The following is a 22,575-nucleotide window of genomic DNA, read 5'->3' on the forward strand; positions in this document are numbered from 1 at the left end:
CTTTTCTGTGTTTTACCAAAAGATATCAAAACTGTGAAGTCTTTGAAAAAGTTAACAGCTGGTGAAAATGATTTTTCAAATGGATTAAAAGATTAAAACCAGTGCCACCTAAACCAGTACAGTATAAACAGAAGCAACTAAGTACTGACAGCTCGGTTCAAAGCTTAAAGGACCTAAAGAACTTCATGTGCCTGTGATCATGCCAAATGCTGATAATGTGTATCTGAACATATGCCTGAGTTAAGAATAATGTCTGAAGCAAGTCAATTTAGCCTTCCCCTTCCACTCTTGTCTCTCTCTGCTCTCCTCCCTTCAAAAAGCCCTCACAACCAAGCTAAAATAATAATGAATAAATATCTGAAAATATTCACTCTAATATTAACCTCTAAGAAGTTTAGGGATTTGTGGAACTTCAGTTGTTCTGTTAATCCCCTCTCTTCTGTTTTTTCAGCTGCTAGTTCTGCTTAACATACATGCAACTGTTCAAAGTACAAATTCAATGCTTTGCATTTGGCACAAAATTTGGCACAATAAATATTTATTTCAAAGCCAGGGGCTGTGCTCAGTAATGGAAAATACTCAAACTATCTCAGAGTAATTTACAACAGCACAGTATTTCAGGCATGTTCGTTGAGTATCAGGCAAGAACTCCAAGCATGAGAATGGTGGTAACCTGCCTAATTTAACCTGTTCTCAAAGGGAAATTCAGGTGCACAAACCATCCCTGTGCCCAAGGAATTTAATGAGAGAAGTCAATGTAGGTCCTTTGGTGTGAACAGTGTTTTTTAGGGCTTAGTATCTACTATGTGTATAAATATCTTGTGAAATTTAAAAGGGCAAAGGGCAAAAACACACCTGTACCTCAGGAAGCGTTAACAGGTCTCTGATGACCACTTCCCTGCTTCCCTGTGTTTTGTGAAGACAGCTAAACAAAAAAAAAAGCACATCTGTGAGTCTACTTGTGCAACATCTACAGTGTCACAAGGAACTTAAGGGACTCCGGTTAAGACTTAAATTTGTAGAACAAACCACACAAAAATCAACAGGATTTTTTTTTTCTTTTGACTCAATGAGATTTTTGTCTTTAATGCTCTTCCAATATGAACTGCATTGCTGAGATAAATATGCTCAGGATTGATTATGTCCCAGACTTTCAACACCACCTGAGGTGTAAATGGCACATCTGCCTTTACCACAATGCTGCTGCCTTAGAGGCCAAGCTCCTGACATGCCAAGACAAGGATAACTGAATTTTCTTGCTAACAACATACAGACTCCTTATCCTACCTACTTAAAAATCAGAGATGCTGCATGCAGAAGTGAAAGCCTTTCAAAATTTCTGGTCTATCTTTGTACATTGCATTAATATCATAAATACCTTTACAAATAAAATTGCGATAAAAAATCCATTCCCATATTTTCCACTGCACACATTTAATATTATTGAGGAGCTAGTTTCCTTGTTTAAAGATAACTTTGAATTTTGACTGTCAATAATATCAATGCATCTCCTAAAACACAAATGAACAGAATGGAGCAGTTCTTAATCATAAATCCCACCATTAAAAAAACAAATCCAGCCAACCAAAATCTAAGAGACAGACTCTAAGTTATGTATTTGCCAGTACCTGATACGAGGGGCTAGGAATTTCAGATGAAGAATGAGATGGGCAATCACTGCAGTTTCCAAGCAATTCTTTCTGCAGAGAGCTATTATGACAGAGAGTAAATTAGACTGGTGACACAGACTTCTTTACAGCTGTTGCCACTTGATGCACACCCAGGTGTGGAGCAGTAAATCTTGGAAGAGAAGCTCCAGCAAGTAACCAATGTACAGCAGTGCAGGAACAGAGCACGTGTTAACCCTGAATACACAGTTTGAAGTGACTCAAGGCCCAGCAAACATTTTTGCCAGAGAAGTCTTCATTCTACCTGTGAGCAAACTTCAGTCCAATGAAGGCATTAAGACTGCAGCCTGCTGGCAGATACTGGTATAGGTCAACTGGCCCTCTGTAGGCCAACTGATCCATACCCAGGCACGAATCTGCTATTCTGGTTAAAAGCAAAGCTGCTATTTTATAAAAGGGTAGTGGAAATAATTTAGGCTTATGAATTGGAATTAGCCTGTAAAGCAGTGTGTAGGAAACTTGATTTCCCTCTGACCCCATTTGCTAAAAACAAGTCACAAAACAAGCATTGAGCTAGAAATAAATCATTTATTTTAAAACAATACAGGTTAATAAATAGATTAGTTATCAGAAAACTTACTAAATAGCCTTTTATAATTTACACAAGGCAAATACAACATGCCTATAACTATTTTTTAAAAAGCAAAGAGAGTAAGCTTGACTTGTAAGCCATTAACAAATCTATATATACATTATTTGGAAGCTAATAAAATAAACTGTTTTTATGTAATTTGTAGTAACTATATTGCAAGAGCATTGAAGCAACCAAACCTGACATTGTATTTTTGTTGCCAACTACCTTTTCCCTACATCCCATTAGAACTACTTTTTACATCCTGGGAAAAAAAAAGGAAATTAAAAAAAAAAAAAAAAAGAAAAAAAAAAAAAGAAAAAGTCCCACAGTTAAAAAAAAAAGACTTAAAAATACCCTTTTTGTGTAATCTTTTCCAATATTTTCCACTCTATAGAGCAACTGTCTGGGGAGGGATGTGGACATGGAAGGACCCAACACAATCACAAACAAGAAAGAAAAGCCAAAGTTATTTGAAGCTTTTAAAAAGAAATTTCTTAATCCATAACATTTCAACATTGCTGTCTGATACACTTGGGCACTAGTAATGATAACTGTTGACAACATTGGTGCCTAACACAGTACACATTAAAAATCTGCATTCTGTAAGCCCATAGATAGCACCAAAGAATTATTACAAAGACAACAGGTAACAGATAAACATTTGATAATGCTTGATTTAACAGTAAAACTTCAGTAGTTACACCATCTCAAGACAACCAGGGAATATTCAAGGGAATATCAGTAGAATCCTTGATGTCTTATTTTTATGAAACAAGAATGTGAGGGGGGGGGTACAATGTGCAAACAACTTCCCATTTAAAGCACCCCCTAATTATGAACCCCAAATTTCTTCAAATACAAACCCCGTATTTTTAAAAAATAAAATGAAAGCTCAACCTTACTTTCTACTGTTTCAACAACTTAATCCAGTGTTTTGATTTTTCAGTGCTAGTTACTTCAGAAAAATACATATGTTCCAATAAAATCCATATTATTAATAGGAAGCCTCACTTGTCAAACTGTGATATGACAGGTTCTTATTAATGTTAGTTGCAGCTCACTAATAAATAGGCTCTATTTACACATACAGAGTCCTGGAAAGTCAATACAGCAGATAACTTGTTTAGGTATTTTTCTTTTTTTACAGAAGTACTTGAAGCGTAACAAATGTTTTTTGGTTGTATCAAAAAGGTTTCTATTCTCCTACTGAACATTTGAGGGATTTTTGTGTTTGACACCTAATAGAGATTGTGACTGACAAATGCAAATCCTCCATACACTGAAGGGATAATGATCAAAGAGCTATCCTCAAGTGAGTACCAAGTAAATATGTTTGACAAGTATAACAGAAGGCAGACATAGGGAGTGAAACACCTTTCCTGTGGATTTGAACAGAATTCAAATGCATTCCACCACTGTAATGAATCCAGTTTTTCCATGGGTAGCCTCTCCCACTTCTACTTTGGAATCAGAACTGAAATCATCTGGCTTACAGCCATCAATGCATATAACACAATGAGAATGTGAAAAGGGCAGACCCATGAGGGATGCAGAGCTCAGGAGACAACTATGCACATTTGCTCCCTGAGATGATGGAACTCGGATATCTGTCTTATTCAAAGTGCTTACTTGTCAAAGGGGTGGAAAAAAAGAGGGAACAGCTAAAATTCAACTTCATCAGTGCCTCCTTTTAAATCAGAAAAGCAATGGGACTAAAAAAGGTAGGACACCTGGAAAGAGGAGGGCGTGGGATGGAGGGGGAAAGAATCCTATCAACAGTGACAACAGAAAATGCTAATACATTTCTAAAGTTAGAACTGAACCAGATCCAGGTACAGCAGAACTTGAAAGAACACTGCTACACTGAACAAAGTAGCGAAAATAAAGCTTTCAGTTACTTAGCATTCAAGAAGTAAAAGGCTGCAGATACAAATGATGTGCAAGGCCACGAGAATTTCTTTCACCTTATGTGCTGGCTTTTGACGTCTTTGTTTTAAACATCAAGGTTCATTAGACATTTCTAGAAAGCTCATCAGAGATGAGGAGCAGCTGGGGAGAACAGAAGAGAAGAGAACTGTGCTGATATTTATCAGTGGTTACAATGGTCAGAGGACCACAGAACATGGTTGCTACTTTATTCTTCCTCTGCATAGTGAGCACTTAGCAAGTAAACTTCATGTGGTGCAGAAAATGTCAGGGTTTAGACAGGGCAATCAAGTTATTCTGAATCTAAAATTTACTAATAATTTGCATATGCATCTAACATACTAGGACAGGCACTTTATAAATAATTAAGAATTAATTTTCAAACCAACCAAAGAAGGAGTAAGATGAGACCACAATAATTTCCATTCTGACATAAAGATTTTCAGAAAAGTCTTCAGAGATTAAAGGCTAAAACGAAGCCAACATACAACTCATGAACTTTCACTGAATTTTGAAAAGACAACTTGACTGCTTCAAAAAACAGATAACATTGTTTTGAAACAAGTAGGTTAGTACAGGTCTCATAACCTATGTGCAATTCCAGGTTCAATCAAAAAACAAAACAAAAAGGGTATTAACATGACAAAATATGAAAGTTTGCTGAGAACCAAGGTATCATCTTCCAATCAATAATGGACAGATGCTAGTTTAACCAGATTTCAGCCCAATTACCCTCATCTACAATTCTCAGACTTTCTAAGAACCTTGCATAATATTTGAAAATCCATGAAGATGGTCTTTTCTCTGCTAGAGCTACTCTATTTCATTAAGATACCCAGTTACTGCGTGTTGGCCTGTAACAATGCACATTTCTGCCAACTCAAGAGCCATTCCCTGCAATATGGAGTTTTAAAACAACCTTGCAAATAACATAGTAGGGCTCTTACTCCCTCAGAACAGTCCCTTCAGAACACTAAATCTTTTGGATTCACTTTTGCAATTATTGCTGCCATTAGTAGGGCTTACAGCATTCATTTTAAATGAAAATGGAGGCTGAGTTTTAAGGAAACCTCAATTCAGGTCAACAAAAAACATCACAAGAGCAGACAGTATTACTCCCCACTAATCAACATCCATGGTCCTGTCAAGCAGCCACAAAGCTACGTTCATGATTTCTTGATAAAATGTTGTGAATTTTCTCAAATATTGTCTTGTAATTGGGATTTTCTGTTTTCTTGGGAGCTGTTCTCATCTAGAGACGTTGAGCTCCACTGTACTCATTTTTGTACTTAGACTGAAACAAATATTCACTGATTTTCAAGACTTCAACTTTTTGACCAAATGTAAGTAGAACATGAAATTAACTATTTCATTCTTTAACATATCAATATTCTCTAAATGGTTTAAACTGAGCTGTTTGGAGTTATCCTCATCATAGCTTAAGCTGTGTGTACTACTTGTAAAAATATTACATCTGAAGTGTTCACACAAGTCTGTGAATTACTGATCTGAATGGATGTCCCTGTCAGTTATCTAAAACTCTCAGAATGCTTTTGTTTTTTCAGTCTTTAACCTCCTTTTCCCACATTACAAGAACATCAGACCATCTTTTTTGAGCTATGAGAAATCTCATGCTCCATTCTCTTTTAAATTACTTTTTTTTTAATGGTCCCTATTTATTAGCTGTTCAACAAAATGGTCTCCTGCATTTAGTCACTTAACTAAAATAAAGGTATGCTGAACTGATTTCAACACTCCTCTTCCCATTAGGACTATGAGTTTTTCAGAAGCTGTCAAGGCATCCAGGGGTTTCAGTTCAGGTTTGTAAATTGTTCCAAAAACATATGGTCCTTCTAGATGCTTTATATGTTTAGAATTTCAATATAGTCTGATATTGTAGACAGTGAAATTGAATTATTAAACCAGTATAGGCCATCTGAAACAAATACATTCAAAATTATGCAGTATTTTTTGATTGCAAAGGCACTGAAACAGTTCTGAGCTGCTTACAAATAAGCCACAATGTAGGCAGTAAGCCTGTGCATCATTTCCACACCCTTCACAGTCTTTCTACCTGCTCCCACTTAAACACTCTTAGATGAATGCAGTATGTATGTAAGTTACAAAGGAAAATGCATACCTGGACACTACCATGAGCTGATAAGTAATTACTGAAAGATATTTAAGGGTCCACTGCTCTGAATGGAGAACTCAATTTACAACTCCCCTGTGTCTTCACCGCATGGCTGACAAAGTTGCCAAGACAGTCACTAAAAAGAACAAATTACAGTCCATGATCCAACATTTGTCTGAGAATTCACAGCCTTGATGGTGAAGACATTGCTATACTGAGATTCACAAATTGTTCCACTTACTTTTCCCCTTTTATTTTAAGGTATACATCACTTGTGATGAAAGGTATCAGATTGAGTGCATTAGAAACTGATGTCCTCTGCCCACAGAAATGGTGCCTCAGAAGTCACAATACAAGCTTTCACACAGGTCTGTCAGAATATTCACAGAGCTCTTCTGATGGACTACCTTTTACAGTGAGGAAACACATCGGTCTCTATGCTGACTCAATTAGTAGTTCCAATTAAGGTCATTTATTGTGTTGACTGGGTTGCATGGACAGCTGTTCCTTTGAAACTGGATGGAGGCCTTCAGTTCATTTCACATAGGCCACCAAATTGTCAGAGGGTAGTTACCAACCTGAATCCTATTTGAAATAGTGACCTAGAAATGAACAGCTCTGTATCCTTCCCTGAGCCATCCAGTTTCCCCTCAAAAATATTTTAATCTGTCTTCATGTTAGGTTTGTTTAAATCTCCAATATTGAAGTTGAATTCCTTGAAGACTTGTATAAGAACAATTCCAATAGACACCGTGGTGAATCCACAAGCCATGCCCAAAAAATCTACGACTCCTACATTACTCCACTCCCTGAAAAGGATGGCTGAAGCCAGCAGGACTAGAGTGGTAAACACAACATAGTAGATGGCACCAAACACAGAGGAGTCAAAACACTCCAGTGCCTTATTGATGTATCTGAACTGAATGATAATGCTACATCCTAATACTGCCAGAAGTACCAGACAGAGGTACAGAGCCCTTTGACTTGATGGGTTATTGTGAAAGATATCTTGAGCAGCCAGCCCAATGCCTTTTGTGCTGGGAACAGTGAAACTGCCCAACAGAGAGCAAATACTGATGTAAACCATAATATTAGTAGGTCCATGAGCTGGAGCTATCCAGAAGATAAGCAGGAGAAGCATTAGCAGCACTATGCAGAGATAACCCACGAAAACTGGAAAACAAAAAGAAAACAAGAAAATATCAAGATGAGAACTCTAGGTCTTCTAAAGATTTTAGCAGGCAAATCCTGTCCTAGCAGTGACTTTCAGGTATATATCACAATTAAGATTTGCTATTGAAGATAGACCCAAATCACTTAGCTTCCAGAAATATTGGCATCAAAACCTGATGATGATGTCATGCTCTTTGGGAAAAACAAATAACCACGTAGAAAATTACACACAGTGGCACATTTGAAATGGATTTCAGATGGCTTTTTTAAATCTTATTCTCTTTTCCATTAGGACTATACTTCTTAAAGTCTCCTATGACAGACAGAAGGATAACACCTCATTCATAAACAGTTCATTAAAGCACAGTGTATAGATTCAGCAAAGAGCTTCAACATAAAATTATATCCCACTAAGGTGAGCACATGAGTTAGAACAAAGATGAGGCCATATTATTTACATTATACAATCAGTATACATATAAGAGGAGTGAAAAACATTTCATGCTTTAGAGTTTAAAAAAATACAGAGCCAATGCTCTTTGTTCAGATTTAAATGGTAAACTGAGACTAAGGTATTTGTTTTCCTTTCTTTGTTTGCAGACTTTTTGAATAGCTGATGTTATTAGGTTTGAGTTTCTCTCACTTTAAGCAAATACAAGAAAAACAATAGTTGGCAGTTTGGCACTTAAGCAAGAAAAATAAAAATGAGCCTGGAACACATTAGTACCAGTGTGTGTCCTCCAGCAGCTGGTGAGAAAGAACAGGCATTTCAGCATATGTCTCAACAGCCTATTTCTCCATACCTTTATTGTGCAAATAAATCTGGGAACACAACTGGTATTTAGTATAAACTTTTAATTAAAAAAAACATGGAGAAATAAAGGAGAGAAGAAAGACAGTATTTTTTTTGTTTTGTATAAAACAAATTGAGGTCCTAGATTTACACTTTTCATCTCTAAATAGCAAGATACAGTCTTTTCATAATGTTATAAAATTACAAGTTCAACTGGCCATTGTTCTGAGCTTGCTGTGCAGGATGTTTTCAAAAGTATCCATGTTTTCCTTTCTGCACACATGTCCCAATTAATACAACAAGTTCTAAGAAGAGCAGGGCATAGTTTTCTTACACAAAACCTGTATTGATTTGCCTCTGTCACATTGTGATTTCTTCATCAGTCAATTTCCCTACCTGGTAGAAGTGGTAAGCCTCATAGCGTGTTCCTGCTCAACATCAGAAAATCATGAATTAATGAAAAAACAAACTACCTGGATTTGTAAGCTTCTCTTCAAGCTCAGCCTGAGTTGTTACACTCTCGGACTTCGGGGAATGGATAATGAGAACAACAGACCCAGCACAGCTCAGCAAACACCCCAGCTTGCCAAGAATGTTCAGTTTCTCTTTCAGCAGGTAAGAAGCTAAGATGGACCTTTGAAAAGAGGAAGAAAAACAGAAGTTTGACTACATCCTGTTAAAAATGTTTAACGGTACTGTGCCATAAGAATTACCCTTTTAAAGGAATGCTGACAAATTCTCAAAATGTATTTCTGACTTATCTGAGGAAAGATTTATCCATTTGCAGTTTTACTCCATCCTTGACATCTCACCTTAGGAAAAAAAACCAAAACAACACAACAAAACAAGACACAAACCCCAGCAAAACTTCTAGCCACAACACCCCAAAAAGCAAAACCACATCACCCCCTCAATCCTGCCCCCAAACAACTGAAACCCCCAAACCAGACATCTGACCCCCGAGGTAGACATCTACCCACTACCAATTTGGTGAGCTGTCACAAAGCCCCATTTTATAGGTGCAAAGCAGTCAGGAGACAAAAGTGACCTTTGGTTACACAGATCCCAGGGCTGGGCTCAGACGTAGCTGACCAAAGTGAGCAAAAATATGTGGCCTAGGTTAAAATAATGGGAGGTATTTAAAGCACCATCAGTATGCTTCACAGTGATAGAGCTAAAGACAGACATGAAGAATGCCATCTATACTCTGAAGCAGATGACCAGTGCAGGCAACAGAAAAATCTCAAGGTAATGCACAGCTTTGTTTTCAAAGAGTTGTGCTCTTTCACTGCAGCAGTTCAACAACTGTAATTCATCTATTCACAAAACATTAGTTACATATTAAACTCCTTAAACTCACTGCCTTTTCTGTGCCTCCCACACACATAACTTCTAAAAAGCCAGGGGCATGCATGTGCAAGGAACTCCCTTGAGTTTTCCTCCTTGGCAAGAGGCCAGATCCAATAAAATGAAATCAGCATCAATAAACACACGTGGGCTATGGATAGCTGGATAGAGAAAGACTGTGAGACAAAAGGAAAGATCTACATAGTAAGGGAACTGTGAACAAGAGAATAGGCAGAAAAGTCCAGAACAATCACAGAAAAGGGAGGAAAAAAAAAGTTTATCTGTTTGAAATCACAGTGAGAACTAAAAGCAGAAGATACTGAGGAAAACTGTTCTTCACTGCCTTCCCCCAGCCTGCTTTCCCGGGGAAAACAGGAATAAGTGACATTGTAACACATCATGAACAGCCATAAGCCTGACATTTCTCAGTGGACCTCCAGTGAGCACTGAGTCCATCTGACATTTTATTAAGTAGTAATGACATCCAGATAAGAACAAGAAAAGCAAACTCTTACCCAAATGGAACGCCAAGAGCTCCCAAGGGCGTCACTAGCACAGTTGGGACTGCAGTGTAGGCCAAGAAATTCCCTATTTGACCCAGTGCCACTGTCAAGAGAACCAGAAATAAGCCTTTAAATCCCTTTGTAAAAACAAGTAATCAAAACTTGCCCAATACTGTTTGGGAAAGAGTGACCTAACTAGAAAACAGATGTTACAATTTGCTTAGTTCTGTTAATTTTGCACGTAAACAAAATGGCTGGAAATTTTCTATAGTTTTGTATTTGTTAATACAAGATTTATATTTGCCACACAAGAATATCCAAGTGGGCACAGTAAATTATCTCATTTGTAATTTCTCTTAGTTAAATATAAATAAGACTACGAATTAGAAACACTCATGGATTATAATCACAGTATTACACTCAAATATTTGTATGAGGAGGGGTAAAAGTATATATAATCCATGGTTTCATCCTTAGAATGTGCATTCTCATAAAACAAATGTACTTGATTATAGTTCCTAACAGCAGTGTTAGTTTTTGGGGGAAAACGAAGACAGTGCTGAGGAATCTACTACTGAAACACTAAGCACATGCATAAGGGCTCTTCAATATACTACACCAACTTTTCATAACTATGTAACATCCAAAGTCATTCCTGACAACTGCAAAAAGAACATGCCTGACAAGACACAGTAACAGCCTCAACCTTATTTCTCTTTCTTCCAGTAAAAGTAAATTCCAAGATTTACCACAGTATTGCACATCACAGCTGTGACAACAGTTCATGTGTTCAAGTTTTCAGTTAAAAAATAAAAGCTAGATGGTTTTGCAAGTGCTGGCAAGTTTATAATAGGTCAGCATACTTGCATAGTTACAGGGTCTGTGGTAACTGGCAAGAAGCTGGAGATTGAGCACAAATTACAGCTCAAATTTCCAGTTGCTGTTAAAAGCCATTATCAGCATTTAAAAACATTTCAAGAATCCAAGATGTCTTTATGCTCAGGCTGGCACTGCCCTCAACTATCAAATGTCATTACTATCATCCAATTTTTTTACATCTGCAAAGCACTCTGCAAACATTAATTAATTTACCAATTTAGCTCACATTATCAGTAGAGCTGAAGACCTGTGTAACCTACAGGAAATACGAAGGAGACAAAAAAACTTGCAAAATTGCAGAGGGTGGAAAAATTATACTAATTAAATTCACTGAGGCTTTCTCTGTGCAGGAGTGTGACACAGAAATTGATGAGCAGCAGCATTTCTGAGGCACAAGAGATTGTGGTGATCTCCCTGTCCCTAGGAACAGAGTAACTCAGTTATCAGCCTCAGGCTGTTTGGAGATCTATGCAGCAACTCTGGCATTATCTTCAAGGCATCTGAAGCATTGGGGCAGATCTTGGATGGAGAATGGTGCACAGCTGGCACTCTGCATTTCTGCAGATGACATACATTTCCAAATGACTCGGACAAAAGGGTGCTTTTTTTGGAGGTCAGGTGACTGAACTTTCTGTTGGAAGGACTCTTAACAGATGGCATCAACATCAATCCATAAAGTAGCTTCTGTCTCTGAAGCTTCAGTCAAATGGAACATGTTGTAAGGTAACTGAACTTACTGGAGATTTTCCATATCACCATGTAGTAGTTACCAGTACTAGGAGCAGTCCCTTACCACCACAAATGACAGACCAGGACTAGTTAACACCAATTAAAAAAAGGAGCTCAGTGGTTGTTACCATCTACCCAATGTTGAGGACCTTTGCTGCCAACCTTTCCAGTCCTCTCTGAACAGAAATTCCTCATCAGATACATCAGTGCTGTAAGTCAAGACATGACTTCAGTTCTTGAAGGCACACCAAGCTTTTAATAGGATAAACAAGTACCAGTACCCTCAAAGTTACTGCAAAACCTGATGCACACTGGCATGTCTCCATTAGCAAGGAGACCAGGAATAGACCTGAACTGCAAAGGATACCTATTCTAGGCATGCCAGGGGCTTTATTTCAGACAAACTTCAGCCTGCTCCCGCTAACTGAAAGTCTATTTGCAGCTCACATGCATCAAGTACATTAAGTATGTTCCTAGAATTCATCTTCCAAACTAGTTTCATTTTAAAGACCAGGTCAGGAGCCCCAAGTCTGCTATGAAATGTGAAATACAGCCCAATCTGTAGTGACAAACAGGAGATACACTTCACAAGTGTGCTCCCCATCTACAATACAACACTAATGCAGATGTTTTCACTGTAAGAACCAGCCACATCACTGCTGCTATCAAAACCTGCACTGAAACTAATTAATTAGCCAATTAATTAGTTTAATGCTCATTGAAATACATGCTGCAATCACTCTTTTGACTACAGAGTAAGGAAATGTGCAGAATGTGCAGCCCTTCCTCTGAAGTCTTCAGTAATCCAGTGGATCCCAGGGCCCCCAAATGGTTGGGCAGCATTATGCTGAGTCAGCATGCCAACACAGAAACACTTATTCACCATCTGAACAAACACCATGAGAACAAGTTGATAGAGTTTATGTGGTTTTTGTTAGTCATATAAACTCCAAATTCTCTGCTTGAGAAAATGTCAGCTGCTATCACTTCACCCAGATAACTGGGGGCTTTGCTAATTCCACAAGTAACACCTTTCCCCGCAAAGCCCTTCTCTGCATCCCATAGGTGCCTCCCTGGCCCTTGCTGCTGCTGTTTGTGACTGTGCTGCCATTCTGAGTCTGTAATATCCACAAGCAGCTCTTCTTGCTCAGTTCCTTGGTAAAGCCACTGAGGTTTTGTTTGGAAATACCTGCATCTAGCTACTGGAAAAAAGCCAGCTGATACCATTCCCTTCAGCTGTTTTGCCTTCATTCAGTTCAGTCAGCTCTTTTAAGCATGAAATTGTTTTCTCTGATTCACCAAGATAAGTCCTGTAATAAAACCTCTCTTTTTTTAACTCCTCCTGCTCAAGGATTACAGATGGGAGCCACAGGAGTGAACAGCGACTGATGCACAGATTTACTTTTACTTAGGCAGTAGTGATCCTGTCAGGGGAAGAAACTGTCAAAGATCTACTTAAACTCAGGTTAAATCAGCTGAGGACTTTTCTTCTGAAGCTCTGTTGGCTTCTACACTTGCTGTGAACTTTGTCCTTCAATGGGATCTCTTGGTTTTCATTCCTTTTGCATAGCTTTAAGACAACAAAACCAAAAATCAGAGACCTGCCACAAAATCAGAGGCAAAACTGGACACATATACTTCTCAGAAACAGCATCAGAACTTTCCAAATAATTCACAAAAGGCTGGATTAGAATCTAAAAGTGGGGTATGATTCTAAACTTGTGGGTAGAACCAGGGCTCATGTAAGAGGAGAAAGCTAGCTGCTCCCCATGCTCCAGATTCCCATCAGAAAATGAACTCGGTGTTAGCAGAGTTACAAAGATATTAAGGGTAAAAGTACACTGATCTCATATCAGCACCACAGAAGGCTCTGCATTAATCTTGCAGATTAAAAGCAAAACTGAAACTGTATCTGTTGAACAAGAAACCAAAAGCATTTTGGGGTTTTTTTTTTTCTAGTTGTTTGGTCAAATGCTTTCTGATCTAAAACATAACGTGTTCAATGAACCCTTTTGTGCAGAGCAACAATTTTTAATTCAGCTTTGACTTTTATTAAAAACGGAGCAGGCCAGTGCAATACAGAGACACAAACCATGCAGGAACCCAGAGTCAGAGCAGTGTGTGGCTGCCAAGGGCTGCAAGCACCAAATGGTTTAGAAATGTGGAAAGATGGCTGACTCATGTTTGTCCCAGCTCTTTGCTTGTGCAAACACCACCAGGCTTGGTAGCCATGGTAAGAGTTTACTAAAAGTGGAATATTTCTAGGGATGGAAATTTCATGACAAGGAAGTTTAAGATTCAAGATGAAAACCCAGATTTCCTGACATCTCCTATCACCATCTAAGCAAAGCTCCCTTTAAAAAAAAATTAAAACTTTTCAAGATACTTACTTGCAATAGTGCCCGACCACCATACTATATCAGTTAAGTATGAAGTACCTGGAAGTACAGGAAAATGTATTAGAAAAATATGAAATCACAGTATTGGAACTATGAAACAACAGTCTCAGTTATTAAAGACCTTAATCTTAAAACTATTCTTCAAGGCAACTGAATCTGAGATTTAAAAAAACCAAAAAAACCCAAAAAAAAAACCAAAAAAACCCACCAAAAAACAAACCAACAAAAAACCCCAATATTGGATTTGGCTTATGTTTCCAAGTAAGACTTTCTTAAGACAATGTGTTAGTCAGAAGTTCTGGTTTCCAGTTTGAAGTACCACCTATGTGACACTAATGCAGTATTGTGTAGAAAAGCATCCAAAATGTCAACAAATGCTTCTGAGGGTGACATTTAAACATACAAATTAAAACCACTTCTGGGAGAACTCTAAACCTATGGAAACAGAACATTAATTGACTCAGTTAGTTTGCTAATACAACCTCAGTGAAATTTCATCAGAAAAAATGTACCTGAGAAATTGTTTCGGTAGTTTTGGCACACAGGTTTGGCAGGACCATTGTGTCGCCTTATCTTCCTGCATTTAAGCATTGGAAAGTGCTCCAACTGAAGCCTCTGAATTTCTAACATAGTTCAGTTTCAGTGAGGAGTAAAATCTCTGCATTGTCCCCAGTGCCTCCCAAACTGGAGGGTGTTTATCTTCACTGTCAGATTATAAGCTCTTGCCTTGGGATGTGCCCAGGTGGAGCCTGTGCACCACAGAAGTTCTGCTCCTGCAGAACATCAAGGCTCATGACCACTTCCTGAACTAAAGCACGGCCTTCTCTGAGCACAACCTTGGCATCAAGTCATGCTCCTATGTTTTGCTCCTCTTTCTAGCAATACAGCTCTGCATTCATTTGGGAAGATGCCCTCTCAAAAGCAGCTGGAGTAGTAGGCAATATTGTACCTACTCTGAAATCCCAAATGGAAGGAAAACACAGCCATCACTAACTCCGGAGACATATAAAGTATTAAGCACTTGGAAATCATACTACACAATTGAAAAGAGATGAAATATGACTAATGAAAATGGCCAGCTTTAGAGTGGGCGTAGTAATTTTTTAGACTTTTGTTATTGCATATAAAATAAAAACACTGTTGGGGGCATAAATTATAGAAAATATTGACTCAAGTAAGGTAACTTTGCAAAATATTTGTCACCTACTGCTGTTTCTAACTAGACAAGGATTGCTAATTACATCAATACTATATTATTGATTCAAGAGAGAAGACAGAAGAGACTTGAAGTGCCTCCTTGTTAATTATACAACACCTGCTGAAGACAATGGAAAGAAGACATCATTTGACACTGGCCATCTCAGACTCACAGCTCCAACTGCTAATTCAAGGCAGATCCCTACTGGTTCATAACACAAAATAGAGAAAAGCCTGGGGTATTTTCCTGGATGCCTCCTCACTGAGCATCCCAATAGAAAGAACTACAAAATGCTCAGCAAGATGCACAAACACCAGTAATGTCTTCAAAACAGGAAGTTTTACAGCTGCTAGCACTGAGAAAACAGGCACACGCCTGTCACTCACTTAACCCAGTGCTCCACTGAAAGCTCTTCAGGATTAAGTACAGTCTAAATGGAAACTTCCTCCAGCTGCCTTGGGTTGCAAAATTATTCTTTTTCTCTTCTGTTTTCTCATTGTTTCCCTTTAAAAAAAAAAGTTTGTATTTATGATGCAAACGTGATCTCTCTGTGGACAATCAAAATGGGTTACAGCCATCTTGGAGGGAAAGGGAGACTGTGCTTGCAAAACAAAAGTTTGTCTGATGCCTTTAGATGTAAGGTCATTGCAGAAAAAGCAAAAAAAAATTTTTAGATCAGGCTGCCAGGTTGTAGTAACATAGTTCCAAGCTTGCTTTGCTCCACTGCATTCACCCTGAACATGTTAGATGCAGCAGGCAATAGAAATGCAAATACAAATATATCTATCTATATATATATTTGTATATTATATGCATGTGCACATATAGGTACATATTTACATACATGAAATGTATACAGAGAAAATACTTTGTCCTGGAACTAAAAAGGATTTTTCATCAAAAAGAGCTCCTAGAACTTATGGACACATGCTCATACACAGATACCATCACCTACAAAAACAAATGGCTATTGACCACAGTAATACAATTCAAAGGCATGATGCAACCTGTGTTTACAGTCTTCTCCTTACATAAAAACATGATACTAAAAACAAATAAATAAATGTTTTAAAATTGCATTTTCCTATGTTCAAAGCACGAAGATGCAACTAGAAAATGCTGTTCAGCTGCATGCTTTGGGGAGCTCAAGTTTCAAAATAAAATTCAGAAGATCTTCACACTCGTGAATTTACAGCTTTGTTTTGGCTACACTGTCTAGACAGCACAGTCAGTTCCTGAATATGTTCACCTCAGGAAATAATAATGAGGCATGGGTTTTCAATATGAAAAATAGAAGAATATTATGTTAGAAGAAATATTTATGTTACTGATCTGTCTCTTCTCAAAAAGTGGAAACCTCCACATGACTGATACAACCTGCGTGTGTCTGTGGAAGCACTGGAATAAAGAAGCAACACGATGTGCTGGTGCTGTTCATGGCAAGAAACTATCTGAGCCACAGAAACTGGTGGTAAAGTCCCATAAGTACACGAGAAAGAAGAACCTGTGTATGGGCAGGAGCGCAGACAGCACCCAAGTCCCAGTGCAGTGTTAGAGCGTGTCAGACCAGCGCTCTGCCCGTACACCGGGGGCTGTTGGTGATGCGCAGTTCCCCAGCGCTGACACCCCCTGACCGACCCGTACCGCACCGCGCCTCCGCCTCTCCGCTCATCTATCACCTGCCCTGCGCCTCGAGCCAGCCACGGAGCTCTCCTGCCAAACACGCTAAGGTGACACACTGAAGCCGGCTCCCCGCTCCAGACGCCGGGAAGGTGTCCCGCACACCAGGCGGCACGGGCACCCCCCGGCACAGGCTCCGACCCAGCCGAGGGTGCCCGTCCTGCTCGCCGGGCCGGGTCCCTGTGCAGCCCGTCCGCCTCCTGCCCTCCGCCCCGGGCCGGCACCGCCGCAGCGCGGGGAAGGCTGCGGGCGGGCGAGGGAGGGAGGGAGCGGCCCCGCCGGGGGCAGCCGAGGCCCCGCACACCTGGGAGGGTACCGGGGCGCGGAGAGAGGCCGGGAAGCCCCGGGAGCGGCGCTCCCACCCGCGGCCACCGCGGCGCCGGGCCCCTACCTCTCCCGCGGGCCCGCACGATCCCCTTCTTCTGCAGCACGAAGGTGGAGCCGTTCACCAGGCTGGAGACCACGGCCACGCTCAAGCCCAGCGACACGGCGGCGGGGCCGGGGCTCTGAGCTGCCCCCTCGCCCGCTGCCGCACCGACCGCCATCCGCATCCCCCCGCCGAGAGCTGCAGGCGCGGCGGCTGCCCGGGCCCAGCGCTCCCGGCAGCGGCTCTGCGCCGGGACCCGCCCTGCGCTGCGCTGCGCCGCGCCGGGGGCGGCTCCGGACGGCAGCGGCGGCTCCTGGCGCGCGGCCCGCCGGGCTCGGCAGCACGGTGACGTCATGGCCGCGCTGCCCCGCGGTCCGGCCGGGCCGGTACCGCTGGCTCTGGGCCCGGCGAGCCGGCCCACCCCGCTGCGAGCCCGCCCGCCCCGCCGCCGCTGCTCTCGGCGGGGGCAGACACCGGGCAGAGGCTCGGAGCTGCCTGCGTTCGTGGGCAGGGGGTGCGCGGCGATGTGAACCAGGGGGATGTGGAGAAATGCGCACAGGGATGTGGAAGGAGAGTCACAGCAGGGCGAAGGGATGCGGAAAGACAGAGGGATGCGAGAAGACGTGCAGAGCAATGCGGTGTGCAGGACAGAGGAGTCCCGCCGGGCCAGAGTTTCAGGCGTGCGAGCAGCGCTTTTTTCCAGCGCTCTCGCTTTCCCCTGGGGTTTCTAAAATCCACGTTGGCTCCCGGTCCGCCCGAGAGCCTGGGATGTTGTGGCGGCAGGGCCAGGCGGGGGTCGGGGCTTCCACTGCAGCCCCACCGTGACCTGCAGCTGCCCCTCCTTCCCCCCTGCCAGGCCAGTGTGAGGGGCAGAGCCGGACAATCAGCCAGGCGCTGTGTGGCTGCGCCCTGGGAAAGCCTGGCCTCTGCCGGGAGCAACGCACGCTGCCTGAAAACTGGAGTATCCCTAATCCCTCCTGCAGTAAATCCAGTAATCCACTTTTACTTCCAGGAAAAATTCACTCTCTTCCAATGGCGCAGAGCAATGGCACATTCTAACATTTATGATCCTCCTTTCTTAGCTATCATTCAGCATCTTCCAGGTCCTGGGAGGGCAGGAGCAGAAGCCATCCTGCCATTGCAGAGAAGGGCTGGAAGTCGCTCTGGCAGCAATACAGCTGGGCCATCACAGGGCCACTTCTCTTTGAGAGACCTCAGTCTCTCAAAGATGCAGTGCTGAGCTGAAAGTTATATTCCTTGCTCAGCAAAACATTTGGTAGCAGGTATCTCACTGCAGTTCTTACTGTTTCCAGATATATGTTGAAATAAATCAATCCATAATGGATTCCTGTGGCAACATCCGTCTAAGGAAATGAGCTATGGTATCTTGGCTTAATATAAATGGAAGTGGATATTTTTGTAATTTTTAGCAATTGGGCATGGTGCTTCGCACATATTTTGGCATTTTCAGGAAACAGGAGTTTAGAAAAGAGGCAAACTCCTGGAAGTATTTCTCTTGTCGCATATATCTTAGTTTGCCTACACTGCTTGAGGCAGCTGTCCTAGGAAGGCACAGGAACACTGTGATGATTTTTTTAAGGTTTAATGGCAAGATATGTAATGCTTACTGCAGTAGTGCCCATATTTTCCCCTAGGTTGTTTCATCAGGTCATTGTATCAATACTGAATGTTATGGAAGAGAGGATTCATCCTTGTGAGACTCACAAGACCTGCAAAATGAGTACACAGGAGGTGGAAGAACAGTTATCCATAGCAACCCTTGGAAACAAAGATAGAGGTGAACACAAATACAGGCTAATTATAAATATCCATTTCTGATCTATATACAGCCTAGTAACATATACAGAAAAAATTATTACAGGAAATAATTTATGCTTGCACAGTGGAAAAATGATATATATTTAACAGCCTTTGTATCTCATTATCAGGCAACTTTCTAAACACAGCTCAAACCTGGCCAGTTTTTATACTCAAAATCTCTCCCTGCTGTGGTTAAAGCAACACAAAAGCAGGTACCAGAGATCTCAAGTTCATTTCCCTCCAGCCCACTCCAACCATGTCATTTTAATATCTTACTTATAAATCTAATATCCTACTTATAAATCTTATATATGCCTTTCCAAAATATTTGGATAGGTAATTCTAGCATACTTAAACTGCCTTATTCAGTAGTTACTCTTGCACTTGCCATATAATAGGTATAGTGTTCCTATGGATTAGTCATGGACTAAAATAATGTGTGCAGCAGTGATAAATATTAAATTTGCTAATATCTTGAAAAAACAGCCTGAATTCACCCAATATCTGCATTATTAAGCTTACAAGCAATTTGGACCAAGACATAAAAGTGCCTCAATGAAAACAGCTGTTATCATTATATGAATGGAAATAAGATGACCTTTTTATAACTATTATATATATGGCACATATAAACTCCTTAGGTCCATCTAGTCTTCTGGGGCTTAGTTTCATTGTGATAGCATCATTCCTCCTGCCCAAGCTGTGTCATCATGTGTTGCAAAATAACAGGCTTTGAGTTAGTTTGGCTTTGACCTTACAATGCTCAGTATTACTGATGCCATATCAGCCTGATGTCCCATGGAACCACAAATTGCAGAGGAGGAACCTCAGATTTATGTGGCATTTCCTCCAAAAATCTCTGCTCCCCTCCATTAGCATGGGTATCTAGGGTCAGCCAAGAGGTAGGAGAAGTATTTGTCAGCCTTTTGTAAGTCTTCTGTCCAAAGGAAGGGATGAGTGATTGAGCTAAGCTGGAGTTCAAAGTGAGTGAGCAAAGTTGGTAGAGGTTACACCGTTTTTTTTTTTTTTTGCAGGGTCAATGGACCTTTTCTGATTCGGATGTTTTTTCTCCTGATTTGAAGGGGAAGAAAAATGCTTGTGCCTGATCTAAAGGAATTGATTGCTTCCTCTGTAATGCCTTGGATTCCTCTGTTATTGTGTTTGGTTTATGTACAAGAAAGATTTTTTTTTTTTTTAATTAAATCAGTTGTTGGGCTGTTTTATCAAGGCTAGAGGAAAATCAGATAGTTCTGTATCTGGCATAGAATGAAAATACAGTAACTGAGCCCAGAAGATAATCTGAAACTCCTTATAAATCAGCTGGGAGAGCAGGGTGGAAGTTTACCAACAGCTCAATCAGACCCTGAGGCAACAGCAGTAAATCTCCTTGGCAGAAGCACTATAAAGATTCACTGTGCCAGCAACTGAAGCAGTAAGAACTGAGATTGCAAACTAAACAGCAAGAAGACAACAGCAATCCTACTTTTCTAGCTCTTGAGAAACAAAGACCAAAGTAAGGGCAGTTATATGAAGACTTGTGTAATGATCCACTGAACCTAGGCCAGAAAAAAACCCTAAAAATCCTTTATAGGCAGCCTTGATCAGTTGCTAGGAGTGTAAAAAGTGGCTTTGGTATAAGTGGGGCCTCACTGGTACAGGTGGTCCTGCTTTGGAAAGAAACACACCTTTGTTGAAGTCCAGCTCTTGATTTGCTGTGGGCATCCATATGTATGGATGGGAGAATGTATGGAAGCCTGCTGAAAGGTATTGCTCTGCAAAGATGGGTCCTGTCAACTTTTTGGCTCTCTATTTCATTTACAAGGACTTCATTGAGTCTTTGGGCCCAGATTTAGGCTTTTAGAGTCCAAAGTGTTCTTTGTGGAATGAAACTCCAGTGCTGAGTTCTTCTGCAGCTGGAACTAAAAACTAGGCTCAGCCTTGATGTCGGAATTTGACTGTCTGGGACTGCAATGAAATGCTGCCTTCTATCTGCAATACTGAGCTCACACAAGCTTCTGTGGTGCCTCTGTCCTGTGGGTTACAAGAGGAAGGGTAGCCCTTGGCATACACCAGCTCTCTTCAAGGACAGAACAACAGGCTGCAAATCAAGGCAACTCAGTGCAGTCTTAAGCAGAAAAATGAGGGGTGGTTTCATTTTTCAAAGGGTCCAAGGCTGGTGCAAGGAAACTTGTTAGTGATGTGTGAGTGTGGTCTGAATGAGTAATGAAGGCTTGCTGCCCATGGAAAACAACTTCTCTGCTAAATGACAGTGGCCATACATAGTTCTGTGGGTTTAGAGGACTTCAGCATCCTGAAGAGGTGGTGCAAGACTGATTTTAAGTTATTGACACAGGAAGTATGGCAAGACTACTGCAAACAGACCATTCCATTTCTGCATTCATTCCCTTTTCTGCAAGGAAAACAGATCTCTTCAGAGAGAACCTGTCCTTCATGCAGCAGGCAGAAGCGAGATAGCTAGTTCTGATAAGTGTGCATGACCATGCTGCAGAGAATCCACACTAATTAGCATCATGTCTGCTCACATTTGCTCTGCAAAATGACTAGGGAACACAAAAGAAAGCAGAGATTTCCCAGTTAATCCTGTAGCAGATGTTATAGTTCACCTACATTAATTGCAAACTCTGATGAGGACATTCTTTTCTATGCTGAATTCCAAAAGATGATTACAAAATCTTCACGTGATGAGTATAGCATATGTAGATCCAGCTCCCTTTTCTCCTGTATTAGGAGTGTGGTAAGAGCTCAGAACAGTATTTTAGCATGAACCTTTAGAACAGGGCTTCTAAGGCATGGTCATCACAATCATCCTAAAGTCCACCCTCCCCTGGCTCTATTACAATCTCTCACGTGAAGAATTGTCCTGTCTTTCCCATACCCTGACTGTTAAATAGACATACTGATCTTCTGTTTGAGATAAAGGGAGTTCTGGCTTGTGATTCAGAGTTGCAGTTGTCTGTATGTGATCTTAAACTTTGACATGGTGATCTTATTTGCTTCATAAGCTACATACCTAAATAAATCATAGTAATCATTGCATTACCTGTGGTCTCCCTGTGGTTACAGGAAGTCTCTTCCTGTTAAACTGGCCAGCTGCTGAATTCCATGAGTGAAGACTACATTGTAGGGTATACCTTGGAGTTTTGAAGAATTAAAATTCTCTCAAGTGAGGAACATAGGAGACACTCCTATTAATCAAGTAAACTCACTCGTCAGACTTGCTGGGTAGTTCCAACAATGTATGTATGGATCTTCTACTACATTGTTCTTCAGCAAAACATCTTTCCTAGCAAAGACCTCAAGGAATATTGCAACCAGCTGGCTGTTCAGAGATCAATCTTTGTAC

The 22,575-nt window shown here is 40.8% G+C and overlaps 1 protein-coding gene across 2 annotated transcripts; it reads right to left on the reverse strand.

The window, feature by feature from the left end:
* Positions 1-959: 959 nt before the first annotated feature.
* On the reverse strand, positions 960-17,760 carry NIPA1 (NIPA magnesium transporter 1). 2 transcript variants are annotated; one of them, XM_074535741.1, is made up of 5 exons: positions 17,415-17,760; positions 14,137-14,184; positions 10,151-10,241; positions 8,762-8,922; positions 960-1,710 (listed from the first exon to the last, which is right to left on the reverse strand). In XM_074535741.1, the coding sequence occupies exons 1-5, from the start codon at positions 17,743-17,745 to the stop codon at positions 1,592-1,594; spliced, it is 750 nt and encodes a 249-aa protein (XP_074391842.1). In that variant the 5' UTR covers positions 17,746-17,760; the 3' UTR covers positions 960-1,591. The 2 variants fall into 2 exon arrangements, with proteins under 2 accessions (XP_074391842.1, XP_005486457.2); XM_005486400.4 differs by lacking the exon at positions 960-1,710 and adding an exon at positions 2,197-7,495.
* Positions 17,761-22,575: the final 4,815 nt, after the last annotated feature.

The sequence above is a fragment of the Zonotrichia albicollis genome, chromosome 2 (genome assembly GCF_047830755.1).
Source record: "Zonotrichia albicollis isolate bZonAlb1 chromosome 2, bZonAlb1.hap1, whole genome shotgun sequence".
Lineage (NCBI taxonomy): Eukaryota > Metazoa > Chordata > Aves > Passeriformes > Passerellidae > Zonotrichia > Zonotrichia albicollis.